Raw genomic sequence first — 26100 nt, forward strand, 5'->3', positions numbered from 1 at the left:
CAGATATCTGACGAGCGAGAGATGGTATCAGCATCCTGGATGGATCAGTATCAAGTATCAGGTATCAGTATCGCAAGACTAGCCAGAGCCTGGCCTGCAGAGCAGATGTAAAGAGCATTAGTAGCGTTAGCATTAGGGATGCTAGCTCGTCGTTGGGAACACATTTCCAACACATCAGTAAAACCTTTGGCTAGCTAATGTATTTCATTGATGATGTATGATGTCAAAGTAAAACAGGAATAGCGACGGAAAAGCACCAAATGAATACGGATCCTCCATCCACCAGCACCAGCCTGGACTAACACATTAGTAGTAGTACACATTAGCACTTGCTAAGCTAGTAAGCCTTCCCTTTATGCATTCCCACGTAGTATCTGCATTTGGGAGCAAACATCAGCTCAAAATACAGGATAGTGTCGATCTATGCCGCGTGGGACACGGTGCCTTCAAAGACTGTCCAACAAAGTGCATTTTTGCACTTTTGCAAAGTGCAAATTTGCATTTAACATGTTTCTAGTTTATTTTGTGAATATACCGTATTTTCCGGACTATAAGTCGCACTTTTTTTCATAGGTTGGCTGTTCCTGTGACTTATAAATGAAAAAAGTGTTTATGTTCCATAATATGTTCCATGAAGAGTCATGATGTGCTACTATGGTACCCATTATGTCATTGGATGGTCATATCACCTCGTACTTCTGTACGTGACAAAAAATAAAAATAAAAATAAATTTAAAAAATAAAATTAAAAAATTAAAAAAGTAAAAAATTAAAAAACTAAAAAAGTAAAAAATTAAAAAATAAAGAAAATTAAAAAATTAAAAAAATTAAAAAAATTAAAAAATTAAAAAAATTAAAAATAAACTTAAACTATATTAGGAAAGCAGGAAGTGAACAAATGTAACAGTTACTGATTGTAAAAGTACCAGATGGAGGGGTAGGATTTAATAAGCTTTGCTTCTTCCTACTCCTTTTGGACATGTGGAACTGTGAACTGATTATGGGATGCACTCAATTGTAATCTGATGCATGTTCAAATGAAATAAAACCATTACCATTACCATTACCATTTTTGGTGTAGCTGAATAAGCATCGTGTTAGCATATCTTACACCTATTCAGCTTTTATTGTTACAACAAGAGGACGTAATGTCTGTTTTGGTTAAGTAGTTTGGAAAATAAATTACCCGCAAAAAATTCGGGTACTTATACTTATACTCCAGTGCGACTTATGCATGTTTTTTTCTATCTAATTATGCATTTTTGGCCTTGTGCGACTTATAGTCCAGAAAATACGGTATTTACCACATGGATATCCAACTACATCTGTTTTGATATAGTTATTTACACATTTTTAAATATGGTGCCTGCAGCCCGGTGGTGGGGGGCCCGGTCGCCTGGCACGCTTGGGTACATGATGTGCTCCTTTGCATATTTGGAACTACAGTAAGGCTTCTTTATGATGTCATGGAGAGCCACGCCCACACCAACAAGAGCAAGGGTAGCACTAGGCAAGTGTCCATCGGGTGCGTGTCGTTTTCTTATCCGGGGGGCGTCCAACGGTATCTGGACGTCCACCTCGTTTACGTCCCCACTTTTTACTGATGAAAATGTCTAGGATGGAACTACGCTAGCGGTGCTTCTTCTTCTGCAGCGGCGTACACGTGGTTCCATGGAGTGTTTGCCGACAAGCGGGGATGGAATTAGGATTAAAGGGTGAACAAAGCGTGACCCCAACACGCCATTCATCAGGAAGTGTTGTTGTTGCTCCAAAGCCGTCAATTCATTTCTTGCCTTTTTCATCCGGAGCTAATGACGCAACCGGGACCCTTTCCACGCCACGCAGGCCCCACCTGCTGGTGGCGCTGTGAGCAACATGTACACGGTAAATACAGGAGCGTGTCATCCTCATCCGGCATGCAACGCTGCCCTCACGTTGCTAAATATAGCACGGCCCTCCTTGCCACAGGAGCACACGCGGCCGTGGAACACTCGCCCTGTTTCACACACGCCCGTACTTCATGGAGAATGGAGGGATGCTCATCCGCCACCATGAAGGTCCACAATCTGCTGCCGAGTTGCATTGTGAAGGTCATTGTGAAGGTGCCGCCCGCTGTGGGACGTAGATTTTGGCTTGCGCTAACGAGGTCCGTCAGCATTCCATGACTCTCACCTCGTGTTGCCCCTGGCGACGGCTGCTTGTTTACCTCGGAGTAGCAACGCTTTCTGGAGTGGCTTCCTATGGTGCCTTCAAGGACCACCGGACTCTCTCACGGGCGACAGAATGATAAATACCAAGACGTAAGCATCTAGCCTATAGTATTACTGTAATATTAGTATTTCCATTAGTATTTCCCAATCAAGGCTGACTCACAGTCGATGAGATAAAGGCCCAATCTTTGGAAAGTATATTTTATACTCTATACAGTATATTAAATACTCTACTGTAGTATATACTGTATACAGTATATTATATCCTCTATACTCTACTATAGTATATACTGTATACGGTATATTATATCCTCTATACTCTACTATAGTATATACTGTATACGGTATATTATATCCTCTATACTCTACTATAGTATATACTGTATACAGTATATTATATACTCTTCTATAGTATATACTGTATACAGTATATTATATCCTTATACTCTACAAAAGTATATACTGTATATAATATTCAGTATACTACATAGTGTATACAGTACACTTTGTATTTTATACTGTGTACAGTATATTATATCCTGTATACTGTAGTATATAGCATACAGTATACCACATAGTGTATACTGTATATTATATCCTGTATACTGTATATAATATACAGCATACTGCATAGTGTATACTGTATATTATATACTGTATATAGTATATACTACATAGTGTATACTGTATATTATATCCTGTATTTGTATACTGTATATAGTATATACTACATAGTGTATAATGTATATTATATCCTGTATACTGTATATAGTATACAGCATACTACAGTGTATACTGTATATTATATCCAGTATACTGTATATAGTATACAGCATACTACATAGTGTATACTGTATATTATATCCTGTATACAGTATATAGTATACAGCATACTACATAGTGTATAATGGTGTATGATAGTATTGTACGGTCCATCCAGTGTCTCCCTCCATCTCTCAGTGTCTCCTGAGAAAAGGCAGTCCCACAAAGTAGTTAATTAGGCGATGCTTTTATTGCTTTGTGGGACTCGTCTGCCTTTAATTAAGGGACACACGAGTGCTTTTGACTGGCGCCGTGTCTCCATCATGAAGATAAGGACTGCATTTCCAGCAGGAGCACCTGAATGGCCATCCATCACGCATGCTTGTCGTCCAATCGGCACATTACTTCATTTCATGTGGAGGGTAGAAAGAGCAGTCCACGGGCTGTAGCAGGTCGCCCCACCCCCCACCCCGTGACAGGATGGCACCCCGCCCCCCAGCATACATAACCCTGCTTTCATTCATGAAAGACCTTTTTAACCTCCAAACCTTCCTGCTAGCTTCACCTTCGTCTTCTGCTCCCGTTTCAGATCAACATTTGCAATAAAAGAGACATACATACACATACATACACATACTGTTGTGTGCAAGTACTGTACAGGTAGTGTACAGGTAGCGTTCAGACAGTGTACAGGACGTGTACTGGTAACATACAGGTAGTGTACAGGTAGTGTGCAAGTGGTGTACAGGTACTGCGCAGGTAGCGTGCAGGTAGCGTATAGGTACTGTGCAGGTAGTGTACAGGAAGTGTACTGGTAGCGTACAGGAAGTGTACAGGTAGTGTACTGGTACTATGGGTATATTGATGGCAAGCAAGTGCAGGTAGGGGCACCTGAGGTGGTTCCTGGAGGCCGGTGCTGAATGAGGCGTCCAAGGCAAGGAGGCCAGAGGCGTGGCCAGAGGCGTGGCCAGAGGCGTGGCCAGAGGCGTGGCCCGAGCAGGCCGGTGATGTTTTTCAAAGGTAGATCGATGGCATCACGGATCCACGTGTGCTGTAGAGAGTAAAAGGCAGCGCTGAGCTTTGTGGTTGCAAGAGGAGTGTAGGAGGCGTTCAGGTGGCCATGTTTGCGGAGGCAGCCATATGCTGCATGTATGACTGGATTAGCATTTAATAAGCAGCATGAATCACACAGCTGCTCGGGAGGAAGCCCTAATCTCATTAAAAGTCAGCCGTGACAGCCGCGTGTGCGGCTGCTTAACAAAGCGGAAGCGTACGCGTACGGCTGCTTTCACGTTGGCGGACGTTAAACTTTCCGACACGGAAGAGGGGGGGAGGAGTCTGATGCGTGAGCTAACTCCTCCCAAACGGGAAGCTGACGTCGTGTTCCGATGTGCCCTGTCCGCAGTGCCGTCATGGGCCATCGTTTCCATCGCCTTTGTGGCCATCATCCTGGTGCTGGCCTGCTGCTTCTGCATCTGCAAAAAGTGGATCTTCAAGAAGAAGAACAAAAAGAAGGGCAAAGACAAAGGAAAGAACGCCATCAACATGAAGGACGTGAAGGATGGAGCCAAAACCGAGGTAACGGAACGATTGGAACAATTGTCCCCTAACGTAGACGTGACCTTCACTTATATGCTAGGACCAGCATCACCATCCAACACTTGGATTCTCCTCCTTCCTCCATTTCTCCAACTCTACTGATGATTTTCATGATTTCATGTTTGTCTAATGACCACCTGCTTATAGTTGAGGTAATGACATGGGGGCCCCCCCACAAATGACCACGCAGGTTTCACCCTCACGCTCCAACGTTTGCCTTCTGCAGTGCTTTGCTAGCGCCACCATGGAAACTCATCTTACCTCATCTTACGTCATCTTAACCATCTTATGTCGTCTTCTTTCGTCTTCTTACGTCATCTTCTTACGTCATCTTCTTACGTCATCTTCTTACGTCATCTTCTTACGTCATCTTCTTACGTCATCTTAACCATCTTACATCATCTTACCTCATCTTACGTCATCTTAACCATCTTAGGTCATCTTCTTACATAATCTTAACCATCTTACGTCATCATCTTATGTCTTCTTATGTCATCTTAACCATCTTATGTCATCTTATGTCGTCTCACGTCATCTTATGTCTTATGTCTTACGTCATCTTCTTACGTCATCTTGTCATCTTAACCATTTTATGTCATCTTATGCCATCTTACATCATCTTCCTACGTCATCTTCTTACGTCATCTTATGTCATCTTATGTCATCTTATGTCATCTTATGTCATCTTATGTCTTACGTCATCTTACATCATCTTAACCATCCTATGTCATCTTACGACATCATCTTATGTCATCTTAACAATCTTACGTCATCTTCTTACATCATTATGTCATCTTACGTCATCTCACGTCTTCTTGCATCATCTTATGTCATCTTACGTCATCTTATGTCAACTTACATCATCTTACATTGTCACTTCATCTTCTTACATCATCTCACATCATCTTATGTCATCTTATGTCATCTTATGTCATCTTCTTACGTTGTCTTATGTCATCTTATGTCATCTTAACCATCTTATGTCATCTTACATCATACATCATCATCTTACATCATCTTATGTCATCTTAACCATCTTATGTCATCTTATGTTGTCTCACGTCATCTTACATCATCTTAACCATCTTATGTCATCTTATGTTGTCTCACGTCATCTTACATCATCTTAACCATCTTATGTCATCTTATGCCATCTCACATCATCTTCTTATGTCATCTTCTTACGTCATTTTATGTCATCTTAACCATCTTATGTCATCTTATGTTGTCTCACGTCATCTTCTTACATCATCTTAACCATCTTATGTCATCTTATGCCATCTCACATCATCTTCTTATGTCATCTTCTTACGTCATCTTATGTCATCTTAACCATCTTATGTCATCTTATGCCATCTTATGTCATCTTATGTCATCTTACATCATCTCATGTCATCTTAGGTCATCTCCCATCATCTTCCATGACCTCATACAAGCTGATATGATCTCATCTGAGGTCACGATGTAAAATGAGGTCACATGAGCTTCCTGGCCGGCTTCCTGCAGGAAAGAAAGGGGAAGGTGGTCCTTTGTGGTGGCGTCCTCCAGACTGCTGCGTTGCCTGGTGTGTGTGTTTTAATGTGTGTTTCTTCCTTCCATGTCCTCCTTATCTGTGTTGTGTCTGATGATGGTCTGGGATGGTCGCTGGCGGTAGGTTCCCAATCGCTGTTGGATCTTCTTAAGCCTGCTGCTCTGATGTTTCTTTCCGTAGCCTCTTGATGCCAACGTGCCATTCAGCCAGATAGAAGTAACATGCATACGGCACATATATACTGTATATATGGGCCTACCGCATGGTAGGCGCATATATACCAGGATGATAAGCACCGGGTGCGCCTTGACGGGGCCGGGAGACACTGATTTGTGGCGAGCGGAGTCTCCCTGGTGGGGTACTCCCAACAGGATATTATCACCTAGGGAACGGTGGAGATGTAAAAGAGGAGCCCAGTAATGTGATCTCACCTTCCTCGCCTTCATCCGCGAGGATCAATTGCTGATTGGGCGACAGAAGCGGGACAGCCGTCATCCACCAATCAGTGTCCTCCAGCCGCTCGCTTTCACTTCAGCAAACTGACCAGTTACGTAGAAGCAACTCTGTTAGCCACACCCATTTGCTGGCATGACGCTTAGCATAAGGGGGCGGGACTCCTGATGATGATGATGATGATGATGATGGGCGGGGGGGTTGAAGGACAGAGAATGCTGTGCATGCCCAAAGAAAAACCTCTTGGACGCCAACTCCTCATGCTCAATGAATGACCTTGACAGCAACGCATGTTTAGCTAACTGTACCCCACCCGCCAAGCACCCCCTCACCTGGCCTAGTTGCGGCCAACCTCACCACACCCCCGAAAACCCCGCCCACCACTCACCACCCACCACCCCCTCCCCTGGATGGAAGACTTCACGCCAAAGGGACTCTCAGCTTTTCCACAAGATTCTCTCTTCTTCACTCATCTACATCTATCTACTCTACATCTATACAACTATACATCTATCTACTCTACATCTATACAACTATACATCTATCTACTTATGTCTATCTATCTACATCTATACAACTATCCATCTATCTACTCTACCTCTATCTATCTACGTCTATACAACTATATATCTACTCTACATTTATCTAGCTACTCTATGTCTATACAACTATCCATCTATGTACTCTACGTCTTTACAACTATACATCTATCTATGTCTATACATCTATCTACTCTACGTCTATACATTTATCTACTCTGTCTATAGAACTATACATCTATCTACTCTACGTCTATACAACTATACATCTATCTACATATATCTATCTAATCTATATCTCTATATGTCTATATCTATATCTCTATATATCTACATCTGTATATCTATACCTACATCTATATGGATATCTATATATATAGCTATATCTACAGCTACATATCTACATCTACATTTATATCTATATGTACATATATCTATATATCTATCTATATACGTAGCTACATCTACATCTATATATCTACATCTATATCTATATAGCTACATCTCCATCTATCTCCTGTATCTATGGTGTCTATGTTTGTCCCGTGCTCGCCCATCCATCGGTGGCGGGTGGTGGTGTTCGTGGTGGCATCATGTGATCTTTCCTCCAGAAGCATCCAGGGAGTCCTAAAGAGGGGAACGGTCCCTGGGCTTGAGTGCATCTCAGCATGTTCTGATGTTCCCCGCCATGGTCTTTTAGTGCTTGCTTCCCCCGTTTGCCCCCCCCCCCCCCCCTCCCTAAACACCATAAACCAAATGGAAGCTCTTACAGGAGTAGGTTCCCCCGGGAGGACCCGGGCGCCGGCAGCGGTGACAATGGGGCCACACTGACTGTTGGTGGGTGTCTCCTCCAGGCCTTGAAGGATGAGGAGGACGCCGAGACAGGCCTGACCGAAACGGAGAAAGAGGCGGAGCCCAAGGAGGACCAGAAACTGGGCAAATTACAGTACTCGCTGGATTACAATTTCACAGAGAACACGGTGAGTGGCGCTTTGTCGTACGCGCGTTAGCCCTCAGGAAGTCCCTCTGGGCCTGCCGCCTGTTTCTTTCTTTCTGCCTGATTGAGAAGCGATCCCCCAACATGGCCGCCTGCTTTATGGCTGCTTCAGAACGTTCCAATGGCTGGCTTTAGAACGACGGGAAGGAAGAACATCAGCTCGCTATGGCCAGATGTTCTGTGACAGATAATGGATGGATGGATGGGTGGTTGGATGGATGGATGCTTGGTTGGATGGATGGATGGATGCTTGGTTGGATGGATGGGTGGATGCTTGGTTGGATGGATGGATGCTTGGTTGGATGGATGGGTGGCTGGATGGATGGATGGATGGATGGGTGGCTGGATGGATGGATGGTTGGATGGGTGGGTGGGTGGGTGGATAGATGGATGGTTGGATGGATGCTTGGTTGGATGGATGGATGGATCTACATGCTACAGTGCATCCGGAAAGTATTCACAGCGCTTCACTTTTTCCACATTTTGTCATGTTACAGCCTCATTTCAAACTGTATTAATTTAATCTCTTACCTCAAAATTCTACACAAAATACTCCATTATGACAATGTGAAAAAGTTTTTTTTTTGACTTTTTTAAATTTATTAAAAATAGAAAACTAAGAAATCACATTTACATAAGTATTCACAGACGAAAGCCACTCCTTAGTAAAAGAAACATGGCAGCCCGTCTGGAATTTGCCAAAAAGCACCTGAATGACTCTCAGACCATGAGAAACTAAATTCTCTGGTCTGATGGATTTCGTCTGGCCACTCTACCATACAGGCCTGATTGGTGGATTGCTGCAGAGATGGTTGTCCTTCTGGAAGGCTCTCCTCTCTCCACAGAGGAACGCTGGAGCTCTGACAGAGTGACCATCGGGGCCTTGGTCACCTCCCTGACTAAGGCCCTTCTTCCCCGATCGCTCAGTTTAGAAGGCCGGCCAGCTCTAGGAAGAGTCCTGGTGGTTCCAAACGTCTTCCATTTACGAATAATGGAGGCCACTGTGCTCATTGGGACCTTCAAAGCAGCAGACATTTTTCTGTATCCTTCCCCAGATTTGTGCCTCAAGACAATCCTGTCTCGCAGGTCTACAGACAGTTCTTTTGACTTCATGCTTGGTGTTTGTGCTCTGACATGCACAGTCAACTGTGGGACCTTATATAGACAGTTATTATATTTCCAAATCATGTCCAATCAACTGAATTTACTGCAGGTGGACTCCAATTAAGCTGTAGAAAGATCTCAAGGATGATCAGTGGAAAAAAGATGCACCTGAGCTCAATTTTGAGCTTCATGGCAAAGGCTGTGAATACTTATGTAAATGTGATTTTTTTGTTTTCTATTTTTAATAAATTCAAAACATGTCAAAAAAAACCTTTTTTCACATTGTCATAATGGAGTATTTTGTGTAGAATTTTGAGGTAAGAGATTAATTTAATACAGTTTGGAATGAGGCTGTAACATGACAAAATGTAGAAAAAGTGAAGCGCTGTGAATACTTTCCGGATGCACTGTACATGTACTACAAGCTATCGTGTGCTACTTGCTATCGTGTACTACATGCTATCATGCAGTGCATGCTACTGTGTACTACATGGTAATGTGTACTCCATGGTAACGTGTACTACATGGTAGCATGTACTACATGGTAACCTGCACTACATGGTATAATGTACTACATGGTTACATGTAGTACACTGGTAAGGTGTGGTACATAAGGTGTAGTACATTATAGTACATGGTAAGGAGTGGTACATAAGGTGTAGTACATGGTGACGTGTGGTACATGGTAAGGTGTAGTACATGGTAAGGAGTGGTACATAAGGTGTAGTACATTGTAGTACATGGTAAGGAAAGGTACATAGTGTGTAGTACAGGTAGTACAGAGTACCATGCGGTACATTGAGAGTGTGGTCCCGTCCTGTGATTTAGGATGCGACCAGGATGCGCTTCAGATCGCGCAGGGGCGTCAAACGGCATGTGGAGATGTTGCAGGGGGCATCCCTCATGACTGAAGGCCCTGGTCTGCGTGGTCATGACTTCTTTCCAGCACTTGACTAAGGACTATTTTGGACCGTCCTGGGTCTTCCACTGGTCTCCATCCAGTGGAGAACATTTGGGATGGATTTACAGAAATGTCTGGTCTGGATTTACCAGACATCTTCAGCACCTGGAGCAACATTCCCACGATCCTCCTGGAAACACCTCATCAGGACTCGCTCGGTTTGCATACTTTTGGTTTCTATTTTAGCGGGAATTCATGTTTTTGGAGATATGTATGCTCCTCAATGTTTGATGATGCTTCCTGCTTTTTTCTTTCACTCCCGTTTCTTCTTTTGCTTTTGGAATTTCCACTTAGAACCTCCTGAAGGCCCAGCAGTGCCAAATGCTTGGGAGGAGTGAAAGTGAAAGTAAAGTATGGCTGCAGCCTATCGTGTTGGTGCAGTCAGGTGGAGTGGGCGTGGCCAGTGAAGCAGACAGAGCAAACGGCGCACATCCAGATGTGCAAACACGGGCTGATACGCTCGCTGGAGTTTGATCAGCTCATCTCCACGGCGAGGCTGATAAGGGGGGGGGGTTGGATGGGAATCGTCCTTTCTGCCCTGATGGCCAATTAAAGGCTAATTAGTCCCATCAGAAAGACCCCAAAGCTCCAACGGGGGTTTTTATCACTATGGGGTTTCTTTTGCTCGCTTCCGTCGGCCGCCATTGTTTTGTTTTCCTGACAATCTCAGGCCATAGAGGCCTTCCAAGATGGCCGCCTCATGGGAATTTGCTCGACAGACGAGCAGAGCGGGGGTGATGACCGGCATCCTTGGTCTTCCTGGTTATGATGACCTTTTGGCCGCAGGCCACGGCGCCAACGTCCGTCTGATCAGGTGATGGTTGTGGAATGATAGCACTTGTCTTTCATCACGCAGCTCATCGTGGGGATCATCCAGGCAGCCGAGCTTCCCGCCATGGACATGGGCGGCACGTCCGACCCTTACGTCAAGGTCTACCTGCTCCCCGACAAGAAGAAGAAGTTTGAGACCAAGGTCCACAGGAAGACCCTCAATCCCGTCTTCAACGAGCAGTTCACCTTCAAGGTAAACTTCTTAGCTTCTCAACTTCAACTTGTCAGCTGACATCTCCTGCTGCTCACTTCCTGGTTCATTTGCATGCAACGCCAATCCTGACGAGGTGAGGAGACAGCAGCCAGCTGGCGTATTAGCCAAAGCACACACACACACGCACATGCATGCACACATACGCATACACATACATATGCACACACATGCACACATACACGCACATGCACACATACATATAAGCACACATGCACATATGCACACGCATGCGCGCACACATACACACATACACGCACACACACACACATGCATGCACACGCACACACTCCTAGGCTAGTACTACTACTACTACTACTACTACTACTACTACTAGAAACTGATATCAACATCTGTATGAGGGCCGAGTACGAATGTGTGTACTAATACTAGTCCTCCATCCAGAGTACAAATGTGTGTACTAACACTAATCTTCCATCCAGAGTACGAATGTGTGTACTAATACTAGTTTTCCATCCAGAGTATTAACGTGTGTACTAATACATACTAATCCTCCATCCAGAGTACGAATGTGTGTGCTAATACTAGTCCTCCATCCAGAGTATGAATGTGTGTACTAATACTAGTCCTCCATCCAGAGTACGAACGTGTGTAGTAATACTAGTCCTCCATCCAGAGTACGAATGTGTGTACTAATACTAGTCCTCCATCCAGAGTACGAATGTCTGTACTAATACTAGTCCTCCATCCAGAGTATATGAATGTGTGCACTAATACTAGTCCTCCATCCAGAGTACGAACGTGTGTACTAATACTAGTCCTCCATCCAGAGTATGAATGTGTGTACTAATACTAGTCCTCCATCCAGAGTATGAGTGTGTGTACTAATACTAGTCCTCCATCCAGAGTACTAATGTGTGTACTAATACTAGTCCTCCATCCAGAGTACGAATGTCTGTACTAATACTAGTCCTCCATCCAGAGTACGAATGTGTGTACTAATACTAGTCCTCCATCCAGAGTACGAATGTCTGTACTAATACTAGTCCTCCATCCAGAGTACAAATGTCTGTACTAATGCTAGTCCTCCATCCAGAGTACGAACGTGTGTACTAATACTAGTCCTCCATCCAGAGTACGAACGTGTGTACTAATACTAGTCCTCCTTCCAGAGTACTAATGTGTGTACTAATACTAGTCCTCCATCCACAGTACTAATGTGTGTACTAATACTAGTCCTCCATCCAGAGTACGAATGTGTGTACTAATACTAGTCCTCCATCCAGAGTACAAATGTGTGTACTAATACTAGTCCTCCATCCAGAGTACGAATGTGTGTACTAATACTAGTCCTCCATCCAGAGTACGAACGTGTGTACTAATACTAGTCCTCCATCCAGAGTACTAACGTGTGTACTAATACTAGTCCTCCATCCAGAGTACTAATGTGTGTACTAATACTAGTCCTCCATCCAGAGTACGAACGTGTGTACTAATACTAGTCCTCCATCCAGAGTACGAACATGTGTACTAATACTAGTCCTCCATCCAGAGTACTAATGTGTGTACTAATACTAGTCCTCCATCCAGAGTACGAATGTGTGTACTAATACCGTGTACAAATGTGTGTACTAACTGATGTATGTCCTCAGGTTCCCTACGTGGAGCTGGGCGGGAAGACGCTGGTGATGACGGTGTACGACTTTGACCGCTTCTCCAAACACGACGCCATCGGCGACATCAAGGTGCCCATGAACAAGGTGGACTTCAGCCACATCACGGAAGAATGGCGAGACCTGCAGAGCGCCGAGAAGGAGGAGGTGAGGCAACGTTGTACATCTGCTCAACCCCTAATTGCAGACGTCCATGTCTGCTAATACCCGCCTGACTTTGCAGGGATCGTTCAGGAGATTCCATTTTCACGCTAAATGTCACGGCATCGCACGCGTGTTGCCGGGGAACCTCCTTTTTACCCTCATGTTGTTCCCATTTAAAGGTTAATGACGGCTCTTTTCAGTTGAAGGACATCGCCACGCTCGCTACGTCACGCTCTACACGCTCTACACGTTCTTCACATCTCTCCAAGCTCTCCACATTTCTCCACATTTCTCCACGCTCTCCACGTTCTTCTCATCTCTCCACATCTCTCCAAACTCTCCACATTTCTCCACGCTCTCCACGTTCTTCTCATCTCTCCACATCTCTTCAAACTCTCCACATTTCTCCACGCTCTCCACGTTCTTCTCATCTCTCCACATCTCTCCAAGCTCTCCACATCTCTCCACGCTCTCCATTCGCTCCACATCTCTCCAAGCTCTCCACATCTCTCCACATCTCTCCACGCTCTCCATTCGCTCCACATCTCTCCAAGCTCTCCACATCTCTCCACATCTCTCCACGCTCTCCACATCTCACCATATCGCTCCACGCTCTCCACATCTCTCCACATGTCTCCACATGTCTCCACATGTCTCCACATCTCTCCACGCTCTCCACGCTCTCCACATCTCTCCAAGCTGTCCATGCTCTCCACGCTCTCCACATCTCTCCACATCTTTCCACGCTCGCCACATCTCTCCAAGCTCTCCATGCTCTCCACATCTCTTCACATCTTTCTACACTCTTCACATCTCTCCACATCTCTTCACATCTCTCCAAGCTCTCCACGTCTCTCCACATCACTTCACATCTCTCCACATCTCTCCATGTTCTCCACGCTCGCCACGCTCTCCATGTCTCTTTGTCTGCCACTCATGACCAGCACACCAGAGTCTCTTCATTGGAAGGTTTTCTTTCAAGGTGTCCGTCTCTGACTCTGGCATGTTCTCACCCACAGCAAGAGAAGCTGGGCGACATCTGCTTCTCCCTGCGCTACGTTCCCACCGCCGGAAAGCTGACCGTCGTGGTCCTGGAGGCCAAAAACCTGAAGAAGATGGACGTGGGCGGTCTGTCCGGTGAGGACCACTGATCAACAAGAACCTTAATCCCACACAAGCACCACACACTCCAAACTGCACCTGAGGTCAGCTTCTTCGCTGCCCAGAGAAGTGCCTCACCTCAGGCGTCGAGGCATGCGAGTCTGCCCTTTGTTGTCTCGGTCCCTCATATGAGGAGGACGTCACCCCTCCCCTGGCGTACGTGCATATTTACCGCTAACCTTTGAGCATGAATACTCGGAAATTTCCTCCAGAAGTCGTCTGCTCAGGTTGTGCTGGTTGGTCTCCTGGCAGGCAGGTTTTATTGGAATCAAACTGGGATTATTCTCCTCCAGCTCGTCTTGTCTCTCATCTGTCTTGCAGCCAGCAGCAGACGCGCGCACAGACGCGCTGGCATGGAAGAATCTGCCCATCATCCTTAAATGGAGCTGAGATCCTTCCTGATGGTACACTTTGGATTTCCCAGGATTCACCACGTGTGTGTCTGTGGGAAGTGAGCTGACACGCTGGCAAATCCAAGATGACGGGAGGTGGGGGGTGGAGGTGAGGGGGGGGTCTAAATTTAACTTGGCAAGCCACTGCTTTGGTGTGTGCGTGAACGGAACACGATGAGCTCAAATCGGGCGAGGTGCAACGCTCTACTCGCAGGTGGCGTTGCCGCAATCCCGGGCGTGGCCATCCATCCATAAAATGGCAGAGAGACGTTCGCCCAATCATGTTTCCCGACTTCTCCTCGGTTGCTTGGGGAGATAAAAGGCGGCGATGTGGCGTCCATTCAGACGTCTTTCCGTGCCGTCGGAGGTCACGTGACCTTCTGCACTGGAGCTCCACGGCAGCAGGGGGCGACCTCGGCAGCTTCCTCCCGAGGTCATAAATCATACAGATTGCGCCATCTAAGTTGGCGTCGTTGACGCATTCGAGCGTGTGTCTTGGCGCCGACTCCTTCCAATCGACTGGCGGCAACCCGCTAATGAGATCCATGTCGTGCGTTTGCTCCGACAGCGCTCTCCTTGTTTCGCATCGGACATGACATTTCCAGAAGGAGGCGGCCGGCGAGGCTCACTCTGCTTCCCGCTTCTTTTCTTTTCTGCCGTAGATCCGTATGTCAAGATCCACCTGATGCAGAACGGCAAGAGGCTGAAGAAGAAGAAGACCACCATCAAGAAGAACACGCTCAACCCCTACTACAACGAGTCCTTCAGCTTTGAGGTCCCCTTCGAACAAATCCAGGTCCTTTTTTCTTTCCTTTTCATCTGGCCCAGGAAAGACCGAATGCATGATCACATATTCCTATTATTATTATTGTTGTTACGATTATGATTATTATTACAGTCTGGCACAACACAATTACTACAATAGTAATCATCAACCAGTATTACAGTAGTAATCATCGACCAGTATTACAGTAGTAATCATCGGCCAGTATTACAGTAGTACTCATCGGCCAGTATTACAGTAGTAATCATTGACCAGTATTACAGTAGTAATCATCGGCCAGTATTACAGTAATAATCATCTGCCAGTATTACAGTAGTAATCATCGGCCAGTATTATAGTAGTAATCATCGGCCAGTATTACAGTAGTAATCATCTGCCAGTATTACAGTAGTAATCATCGGCCAGTATTACAGTAGGAATCATCGGCCAGTATTACATTAGTAATCATCGGCCAGTATTACAGTAGTACTCATCGACCAGTATTACAGTAGTACTCATCGGCCAGTATTACAGTAGTAATCATCGGCCAGTATTACAGTAGTAATCATTGACCAGTATTACAGTAGTAATCATCGGCCAGTATTACAGTAGTAATCATTGACCAGTATTACAGTAGTAATCATCGGCCAGTATTACAGTAGTAATCATTGACCAGTATTACAGTAGTAATCATCGGCCAGTATTACAGTAGTAATCATGGGCAAGTATTGCAGTAGTAATCATCCACCAGTATTACAGTTGTAATGATGTACGGTAACGGTCATGATGAAGGTAGTAATAAACTACCTTATTAAAAAAATAAATCATGACTGCTACTACGTTTATTACTACCTTTGTCATGAGTGCTACTAAGTTTATTACTACCTGTCAGGTAGGATGGCTACGCCAGAGCGTGATGGAGTCCGGTGTTTGCAGTACCATTTTGTTCCTGTAGAGGTGCTAGCGAGTCAGCCTTGTAAAATAGATGGAAGCAGCGTCTTCCAGGCGTCGTCCAGCTTCCTGCTCCACGCTGCCCCCTGCTGTCAAACAGTCACGTGTTCCTTGTTTGCAGAAAGTGCAAGTGGTGATCACGGTCCTGGACTACGACAAGATCGGCAAGAACGACGCCATCGGCAAAGTCTTTGTGGGCCTGAACAGCTCGGGCACGGAGCTGCGCCACTGGTCCGACATGCTGGCCAACCCACGGAGACCCATCGCCCAGTGGCACGTGCTCAAGCCCGAGGAGGAGGTGGACGCCCAGCTGTCCACCAAGAAGTAGGCAGGCCCCGCCCCCCCACGCTCCTGCCTTGTAGTACTCTTTAGCCAGTCTGTGTAAATACCTCAGTGATACATACCCGTACGTGTCGCCCCCCCCCCCTCACCGCCATCCTTTTTCTATCAGGGTCTCTGGTTTGGCTTTTTCCTCCCCGCCCCCCCTTTGAAGCAATATGAGGTGTATCGCTAGCGCATGACGGACAGAAGGTGTACATATCCTGTAGGCGGGGTTTCTAGTTGCTGTGTTTCTATGTTGTTTCCGAATATCTGGATGTTTTTCATGGGATGTTCTATTTTAAAGGATCTAGAGGAAAGCCAACGTGACGTCCAATCGAACGCAGCGACCGTGACGATGCTAAGGACAAAGCTAGCAGGCCATTAACTGCTTGGTTTCTCAGACCCCCCCCCCCCCCCCCGCCCCCCTCCATGACCAAATGACAAAAGCACCAAGCTCGTGTCCTCTGTGTGTGTGTGTGCATCTTCTCTTTGAACAATCTTTGCTCGGAGCCGCTTGCTGTCCATCACGGCGGAGAAAAAAGAAAAAGTCTTCCCGGCTAATTGAAACACTGCCACGTGCTGGTCGCCAGCGCCGCCATGTTTTTACTGCCAGCTTTACACCGACGTGGCCGGCCGCTGCGTGCGCACGCTTTCTCCTTCAACTTCTTCTTCTTCTTCTGCGTTGTCGTTGGCCGCAGGGGGCGCCACGCCCACTTTCACTTCCGTTGCCCTCGTGCCTCATCTTCCTGTCGCCGGACGATGTTTGCTCGTGAAAAAGGCGCTGAAGCGAAGGAGCCAAAGACTTGATTGGCGCCAGGACGCCCCCCCCCATCCCCTCCCCCCCAGCCTACCGGTTAATGGTCGTCCAATTTGCTAGCTGGAGGAGGACTTTGTAAATGTTGTCAATGTTCTCGTGTAGTTGCTCTAACCAAGACGCGTCGCCGCCGACTGCTTGGTGTGCCACTGTGATGCCGTGCGTGCGTAGACATGTAGGATACCTAGGATGCCTAGGATACATAGGGTACCTAGGATACCCAGGATATCTAGGATACCTGGGATACATAGGGTACCTAGGATACCCAGGATATCTAGGATACATAGGATACCTAGGATGCCTAGGATACATAGGGTACCTAGGATACCCAGGATATCTAGGATACCTGGGATACATAGGGTACCTAGGATACCCAGGATATCTAGGATACATAGGATACCTAGGATACCAAGGATACCAAGGATTCCTAGGATACCTGGGATACATAGGATACCTAGGATACCAAGGATACCAAGGATTCCTAGGATACCTGGTATGCCTAGGATGCCTAGGATACCTGGAATGCTTGGATGCCTAGAATACCTATAGGATACATAGGATGCCTAGGATACCTGGGATGCCTTGGATACCTGGGATACCTAAGATACCTGGGATACATAGGATACCTAGGATACCTGGTATGCCTAGGATGCCTAGGATACCAAGAATAGATAGGATACCTGGTATACCTGGGATACCTAGGATACCTGGTATACCTGGGATACCTGGTATGCCTGGGATACCTAGGATGCCAAGGATGCCTAGGATGCCTAGGATACCTTGGATACCTAGGATGCCTAGGATACCTTGGATACCTAGGATGCCTAGGATACCTTGGATACCTAGGATACCTGGGATGCCTAGAATACCCAGGATACATAGGATGCCTAGAATTACCTAGGTTACGTAGGATACATTGTTACCTTGTGATGTTGTTGCCTTTCACCCCACCCCCCACCCGAGAATCGCGAGAGCGCTGTGCGATACGTTCGTGTGCGATGCGTTCGTGTGCGATGCGTTCGTGTGCGATACGTTCGTGTGCGATGCGTTCGTGTGCGATACGTTCGTGTGCGTGTTCAGGCCATCGTCTTCACCAGAGGAAAGAAATCAAGGCGTACGTTCTAGAGGGGCGAGGAAGCAGCACACGTACATTCCAGTTTGGTTTTCTTCTCGCCCAGCGGTTCCAGTTTCAGGGAGTCCAAAGCGGTGTAGATATTCCCATCTTCTACGGTACATGTGGAGTCAATATCAAGTATCCCGTTTGTATCCCCATCCCGATGTCCAACGTCCATGCGGCCTGTGGTGCTCTTCTTACGTTGCTAGTGGTGTACTTTTGCATTTTCAGTCTCTCCAGACGAACGGAAGCGTATTGCTTCCCATTTTGTTCAACTTTGGTCACTTCCTGTCTACCCAGCTGCACTGTCTACCCTCGAGGCTCCATAGAGAGACACGATGGGTTGAAATATTCCCCGTGGGCACAAGCCCTGGGCTCCAGGGACGGGCTGGCAGTGCACAACCACGAAACAAAAGCCATTCAACTGCACAGCAACACCAGGTCCCCCCCCCCAACCATTCCCTACCAAATTCCCGGCCAAAGCCGCGCTGTGTCAAGTGTAGGAAGATCCTCGTTGCCTTGGTGTGCTTGAATATCTGCTCTGTAATCTCCTGCTCTTGAACTCTTTTCTCCCAACATGAGCTGCTTGGCTCATCGCATTCTTTTTTACATCCCATCTTTTCCACTTTGTGTAGTGATTCACCTCGTGGAGTTTCCTGACTGTTGTTCTCCGACTTCATATACACAAATGACCAATAAAAATGCTTTCTTTCCTGTTCATACGGACACCCGACATGTCTTCTTGTCATGCCGCACCGCACCGCCTCGCACCGACGGGGTCCTACCGCTCATAGGTAGCCTACCCTACATAGATCCAAAGTGCATAGATCCACAGTGCATAGATACACAGTGCATATACCCTACATAGATCCAAAGTGCATAGATCCACAGTGCGTATACCCTACATAGATCCAAAGTGCATAGATCCACAGTGCGTATACCCTACATAGATCCGAAGTGCATAGATCCACAGTGCGTAAACCCTACATAGATCCAAAGTTCATAGATCCAAAGTGCATAGATCCACAGTGCGTATACCCTACATAGATCCAAAGTGCATAGATCCGAAGTGCATAGATCCACAGTGCGTAAACCCTACATAGATCCAAAGTTCATAGATCCAAAGTGCATAGATCCACAGTGTGTATACCCTACATAGATCCAAAGTGCATAGATCCACAGTGCGTATACCCTACATAGATCCAAAGTGCATAGATCCACAGTGCGTAAACCCTACATAGATCCAAAGTGCATAGATCCACAGTGCGTAAACCCTACATAGATCCAAAGTGCATAGATCCACAGTGTGTATACCCTACATAGATCCAAAGTGCATAGATCCACAGTGTGTATACCCTAGATCCAAAGTGCATAAATCCGAAGTGCATAGATCCACAGTGCGTAAACCCTACATAGATCCAAAGTTCATAGATCCAAAGTGCATAGATCCACAGTGCATATACCCTACATAGATCCAAAGTGCATAGTTCCACAGTGCATATACCCTACATAGATCCAAAGTGCATAGATCCACAGTGTGTATACCCTACATAGATCCAAAGTGCATAGATCCACAGTGTGTATACCCTACATAGATCCAAAGTGCATAGATCCACAGTGTGTATACCCTACATAGATCCAAAGTGCATAAATCCGAAGTGCATAGATCCACAGTGCGTAAACCCTACATAGATCCAAAGTTCATAGATCCAAAGTGCATAGATCCACAGTGCATATACCCTACATAGATCCAAAGTGCATAGATCCACAGTGCGTAAACCCTACATAGATCCAAAGTGCATAGATCCACAGTGTGTATACCCTACATAGATCCAAAGTGCATAGATCCACAGTGTGTATACCGTACATAGATCTGAAATGCATAGGTCCACAGTGCGTATACCCTAAATAGATCCAAAGTGCATAGATCCACAGTGTGTATACTGTACATAGATCTGAAATGCATAGATCCACAGTGCGTATACCCTAAATAGATCCAAAGTGCATATTCCGTATGTAGATCCAACGTGCATAGATCCAGTTTTTTTTAATTCTGCAACACAGCCATGATGTTAAAATTAATAACACAAAGCTTTGTATACATTGCTTAACTTTGTTAGCCTTTTACAAAATATATATTTAATGTGATATATTATTTATACTTATTTTATATCCATACATAAAAAAATAACTTGTAAAACGCAGAACCTCGAATTAGGCCAATAAAGTTGGTCACTACTGCCGTCTAGCGGGCACAAAGTAGAATACACGTGAACATAGCAATGAAACCACCGAGAACATCATCTGTTTTGCTATGACACTACCGCCACCTGGTGGACACTAAGTAAAATATACAAATAGAGTCAATAGACCTGCATCCGGTATTTGTATTTGAAGAGAGCCTTTAATATGAAAATTCTAACTGTCGGGTGGAAGCGACGTTTCAATGGCGGAAATGACGTTATAGCATTGCCTTACCGAAAGACCAATTTTACTGGACACAAAACGAAAGTTTTTAAAATACATTTTTTTACATGATAACAACAGACATACGTTTGTAAGTTTAATAAAACGCGTACATTAACACAGCAACACACGTACATATCACAGCAGGGAAAATGTGTTTATGGACGAAACACAAAGCTGCTTTTATTTTAAAAGAGTCAGAGCGGAAATGCGCTTCAACACCAACGTGAGCTTGGCGAGTTGACGGCAGTAAAGTTAACAGCTGCAGACGAGCAGTCATCATCGTAGTCCTAGTTTAATTTGTTCGGACCCGCTGAAGATGCTGTCTTACATCGTCGGTGTAAGTAATTCTCCTAGAAAAGTATGCTAAGTGTGCTTAGTGTCTTTGTGTACTCGGCTAACGTTAGCAGATTGTACGGCGCCTCATGCGAGGAGGTATCCGCAAGCCCTCCAAGCTTCCCCGCAGGAAAGTGTGACTCACGTCCCTCTTTGCTTAACAACAAGAGCGTACCTCGCTGCTAAATACACGACGACGTTCCCGACACGCCCTGGCCGCTAATGCTCATGCTAGCTGTTGACCTTTGAACGCAGCTGATCAGGAGCGGCTTCGACGGCATCATAAGCCTTATCTTCAGGCTTCTGTTCTCCAAGAGGAGGCCCGCCATCACTTTGGAGGACCCCAACATCAAGTACGCGCTGCGGCTTATCGATAAGCAGGTGAGGCGTTCACTGACGGGCCTTCTTTCGGCAGTCTCGCGAGCGCTGCGTTCAGGTACCGTTGTCTTCCAGAGTGGTGTTGTTGTTGCTTCCAGGTTGTCAGCCATGATACCAGGAAGTTCCGGTTCGCCCTGCCGTCCCCGGGTCACGTCCTGGGTCTCCCCGTGGGTGGGTATGAAGACGTTTACCAACAACGTAGACACAGGGAGACAATGTGGCGTTTCATGTTCCCAGGACAGCACATCTACTTGTCCGCCAAGATCGACGGCAAGCTGGTGGTGCGACCTTACACGCCCGTGTCCAGCGATGACGACAAAGGCTACGTGGACTTGGTCATCAAGGTGACGCCTTCATAGCGGCCGGCTTGGTAGCAGCTCCTCCTTCCTCATGCCCTCCTTTTGGGACAGGTCTACTTCAAAGGCGTCCATCCCAAATTCCCAGAAGGCGGGAAGATGAGTCAGCACCTGGAGAGCCTCAGGATCAACGATACCATCGACTTCAGAGGACCCAGCGGCCTTCTGGTCTACAAGGGCAGAGGTGAGCGCTCGTGGCCGTTTGATATCACTCCCTCGCTCCGTCGCCGTTTGATATCACTCCCTCTGGTTCTGTCGCCGTTTGATATCACTCCCTCTGGCTCTGTCGCCGTTTGATATCACTCCCTCTGGCTCTGTCGCCGTTTGATATCACTCCCTTGCTCCTTCTCATCGTTTGATATCACTCCCTTGCTCCTTCTCATCGTTTGATATCACTCCCTCACTCTGTCGCCATTTGATATCGCTCCCTCGCACTCACTCGCTGTTTGATATCGCTCCCTCGCCGTTTGATATCGCTCCCTCGCCGTTTGATATCGCTCCCTCGCACTCCCTCGCCGTTTGATATCGCTCCCTCACACTCCCTCGCCGTTTGATATCGCTCCCTCACACTCCCTCGCCGTTTGATATCGCTCCCTCACACTCCCTCGTCGTTTGATATCACACCCTTGCAATTTGATATCGCTCCCTCACCGTTTGATAACGCTCCCTCGCACTCCCTCGCCGTTTGATATCGCTCCCTCGCACTCCCTCGCCGTTTGGTATCGCTCCCTCGCACTCCCTCGCTGTTTGATATCACTTCCTTGCTCCTTCGCCGTTTGATATCACTTTCTCGCAGTTTGATATCACTCCCTCACCTTCTGATATCGCTCCCTTGCGCTCCTTCACACTCCCTCGCCGTTTGATATCGCTCCCACTGGCTCTGTCACCATTTGATATCACTTCATCGTTCGGTCGCCGTTTGATATCACTCCCTCGCTTTGTCGCCGTTTATTATTTCACAGCAGCAAAAAACCAGTGAAATCTACAGTCTAGCAGTAGTACTAGTAGTAGTAATAGTAGTATATGGTAATAAATGTGATATTTGTGCATCTGCCCAGGGGTTTTTGCCATCCAGGCGGACAAGAAGAGTCCAGCTGTGACGAAGACCAGCAGACACGTGGGCCTGATCGCGGGCGGCACCGGTAACGTCCAACGTCCATCGTGAGTCTTTGAGGCGAACGTCTGCTCCAAGTAAGGAATGTCTCGGCAGGAATCACACCCATGCTGCAGCTCATCACCGCTGTCATGAAAGACCCTCAGGACCGGACGGTGTGCCACCTGATCTTTGCCAACCAGGTGACCGCCCCCTCAGTCCCCCTACCCACCCCGGCATTCTGACCATGTGACTTCCTGTCCCGGCAGACGGAGAAGGACATCCTGCTGAGGCCTGAGTTGGAGGAGATTCAAGTCAACAACCCGGAGCGCTTCAAGCTGTGGTTGACCGTGGACCGAGCCCCCCCCAGTACTTTGCTTCTCTGATGTTCTGACGTGGCCACCAGACCAGCGTGATGATGTCGTGTTTCTCTGCTGTGTGTCAGAGTGGGAGTACAGCGAGGGCTTCATCAGCGAGGACATGATTCGGGAACATCTGCCGCCGCCCGCCGACGACGTCCTCATTCTGATGTGCGGTCCCCCTCCTATGATCCAGTTCGCCTGCAACCCCAACCTGGACAAGGTGGGACACGCGGCCGAGCGCAGGTTCACCTTCTAGACGATGGATTTGCTTGTGCTGGTGCACTGCTGCCACCTGGTGGTCACACGTGGATCTTTTCCCGGCTCACTTTCACGCTAACAAATATTTAGGTGCCTTAAATGTTGGCTCTTTGCGTCTTTAGCACCGACGGTCCAGTTGATGACCAAACAATCAGCACTTTATTAGACAGCCAAGCTTCATCCGGAAAACATCATTCCATAAGCTTGTAAGGAATGTTTTTTGCTGAAAACAAATTATGGAAACACGTCAACATGCATTAGTACTGAATTGTATGCAGCAACTTTGCTTGTTTGCTAATATGCTAAAGCAGTAAAAGCAAACAACTCGCTCGTCGTCACGTGTCATCCATCTGACCTGCAAAGGCATGCTAGCCTTCCTCATCTGACCAAAGAATCTAGGGAAATCTAGATTAATCTCGATGCGTTTGTGGGTATCGGTAAAATCTGATGACCAGAAAAGTGCATTTTCAGCAAGTTGAAAAAATTGAAAAAAACGACATACTAACCCCTTACGTTTTTTTCAAAAATCAACACCCTCAAATTTTGGCGTTTTATGCCCTTTTTGTGTGCTTCTGGGGCCCCTGATGAGCGTGTGAGGTTTCCGCTGTTTTTTTGACCAGAAAAGTGCATTTTCAGCAAGTTGAAAAAATTGAAAAAAACGACATACCCTTACGTTTTTTTCAAAAATCACAAAATTTAAAACTGAAATTCCCTTTTTGGGTGCTTCTGGGGCCCCTGTTGAGTGTGTGTGTGTGAGGTTTCCTTTCTTATTTTCACCAGAAAAGTGCATTTTCAGCAAGTTGAAAAAATTGAAAAAAACGACATACTAACCCCTTACGTTTTTTTTCAAAAATCACAAAATTAAAAATTGGCATTTTATTCCCTTTTTGGTGCTTCTGGGGCCCCTGTTGAGTGTGTGTGTGAGGTTTCCTTTCTTATTTTCACCAGAAAAGTGCATTTTCAGCAAGTTGAAAAAATTAAAAAAAACGACATACTAACCCCTTACGTTTTTTTCAAAAATCAACACCCTCAAACTTTGGCATTTTATGCCATTTTTGGGCTCTTCTGGGCCCCCTGTTGAGTGTGTGTGAGGTTTCCGCTGTTTTTTTGACCAGAAAAGTGCATTTTCAGCAAGTTGAAAAAATTGAAAAAAACGACATATTAACCCCTTACGTTTTTTTTCAAAAATCACAAAATTTAAAATTGGCATTTTATTCCCTTTTTGGTGCTTTTGGGGCCCCTGTTGAGTGTGTGTGTGAGGTTTCCTTTCTTATTTTCACCAGAAAAGTGCATTTTCAGCAAGTTGAAAAATTAAAAAAAACGACACTAACCCCTTATGTTTTTTTCAAAAATCAACACCCTCAAACTTTGGCGTTTTTATGCCATTTTTGGGCTCTTCTGGGCCCCCTGTTGAGTGTGTGTGAGGTTTCCGCTGTTTTTTGACCAGAAAAGTGCATTTTCAGCAAGTTGAAAAATAAAAAAAAAACGACATACTAACCCCTTACGTTTTTTTCAAAAATCAACACCCTCAAACTTTGGTGTTTTATGCCATTTTTGGGCTCTTTTGGGCCCCCTGTTGAGTGTGTGTGAGGTTTCCGCTGTTTTTTGACCAGAAAAGTGCATTTTCAGCAAGTTGAAAAATAAAAAAAAAAAACAACATACTAACCCCTTATGTTTTTTTCAAAAATCAACACCCTCAAACTTTGGCGTTTTATGCCATTTTTGGGCTCTTCTGGGCCCCCTGTTGAGCGTGTGTGAGGTTTCCGCTGTTTTTTGACCAGAAAAGTGCATTTTCAGCAAGTTGAAAAAAATTGAAAAAAACAACATACTAACCCCTTACGTTTTTTTCAAAAATCACAAAATTTAAAATTGGCATTTTATTCCCTTTTTGGTGCTTCTGGGGCCCCTGTTGAGTGTGTGTGTGAGGTTTCCTTTCTTATTTTCACCAGAAAAGTGCATTTTCAGCAAGTTGAAAAAATTGAAAACCCCTTACGTTTTTTTCAAAAGTCAACACCCTCAAACTTTGGCATTTTATTCCCTTTTTGGGTGCTTCTGGGGCCCCTGTTGAGTGTGTGTGTGTGAGGTTTCCTTTCTTATTTTCACCAGAAAAGTGCATTTTCAGCAAGTTGAAAAAATTTTAAAAAATGACATTAACCCCTTACGTTTTTTTCAAAAATCAACACCCTTAAACTTTGGCATTTTATGCCATTATTGGGCTCTTCTGGGCCCCCTGTTGAGCGTGTGTGAGGTTTCTGCTGTTTTTTTTTACCAGAAAAGTGCATTTTCAGCAAGTTGAAAAAATTGAAAAAAATGACATACTAACAACATACTTACGTTTTTGGTCAAAAATCACCTTCAC

At 45.8% G+C, this 26100-nt stretch overlaps 2 protein-coding genes across 5 annotated transcripts in view; both read left to right on the forward strand.

Annotated features, from left to right (window-relative positions):
• syt1a (synaptotagmin Ia) overlaps positions 1–18112 on the forward strand; it is a 68385-nt gene extending 50273 nt beyond the window's left edge. For 3 of the 4 annotated variants that reach the window (XM_078787956.1, XM_078787949.1, XM_078787953.1), the window contains 7 exons: positions 4378–4550; positions 7949–8074; positions 11013–11180; positions 12812–12979; positions 13996–14113; positions 15192–15325; positions 16365–18112. In XM_078787956.1, coding sequence (XP_078644082.1) covers positions 4378–4550; positions 7949–8074; positions 11013–11180; positions 12812–12979; positions 13996–14113; positions 15192–15325; positions 16365–16571 — 1094 coding nt within the window. In that variant the 3' untranslated portion in view covers positions 16572–18112. The remainder of the gene's footprint in view (positions 1–4377; positions 4551–7948; positions 8075–11012; positions 11181–12811; positions 12980–13995; positions 14114–15191; positions 15326–16364) is intronic. The other variant, XM_078787957.1, reaches the window with a different exon arrangement.
• Positions 18113–21140: 3028 nt separating this feature from the next.
• cyb5r3 (cytochrome b5 reductase 3) lies at positions 21141–24564 on the forward strand. Its single transcript, XM_058078462.2, has 9 exons — positions 21141–21298; positions 21550–21675; positions 21771–21843; positions 21910–22016; positions 22083–22212; positions 23087–23170; positions 23239–23324; positions 23391–23490; positions 23567–24564. The coding sequence occupies exons 1-9, from the start codon at positions 21278–21280 to the stop codon at positions 23737–23739; spliced, it is 900 nt and encodes a 299-aa protein (XP_057934445.2). The 5' UTR covers positions 21141–21277; the 3' UTR covers positions 23740–24564.
• The last annotated feature ends 1536 nt before the right edge of the window (positions 24565–26100 follow it).

Source organism: Doryrhamphus excisus, linkage group LG2 (genome assembly GCF_037039965.1).
Source record: "Doryrhamphus excisus strain RoL-2023G ecotype Guam linkage group LG2, RoL_Dexc_Guam_v1.1, whole genome shotgun sequence".
Taxonomy (NCBI): Eukaryota; Metazoa; Chordata; class Actinopteri; order Syngnathiformes; family Syngnathidae; genus Doryrhamphus; species Doryrhamphus excisus.

Coding starts and splice junctions, on each gene's coding strand:
- cyb5r3 (XM_058078462.2), top strand. CDS start 21,278: ATGCTGTCTTACATCGTCGGT. Junction 21,299..21,549: donor TGCTGTCTTACATCGTCGGT/GTAAGTAATTCT, acceptor CTTTGAACGCAG/CTGATCAGGAGCGGCTTCGA. Junction 21,844..21,909: donor CGTCCTGGGTCTCCCCGTGG/GTGGGTATGAAG, acceptor TCATGTTCCCAG/GACAGCACATCTACTTGTCC.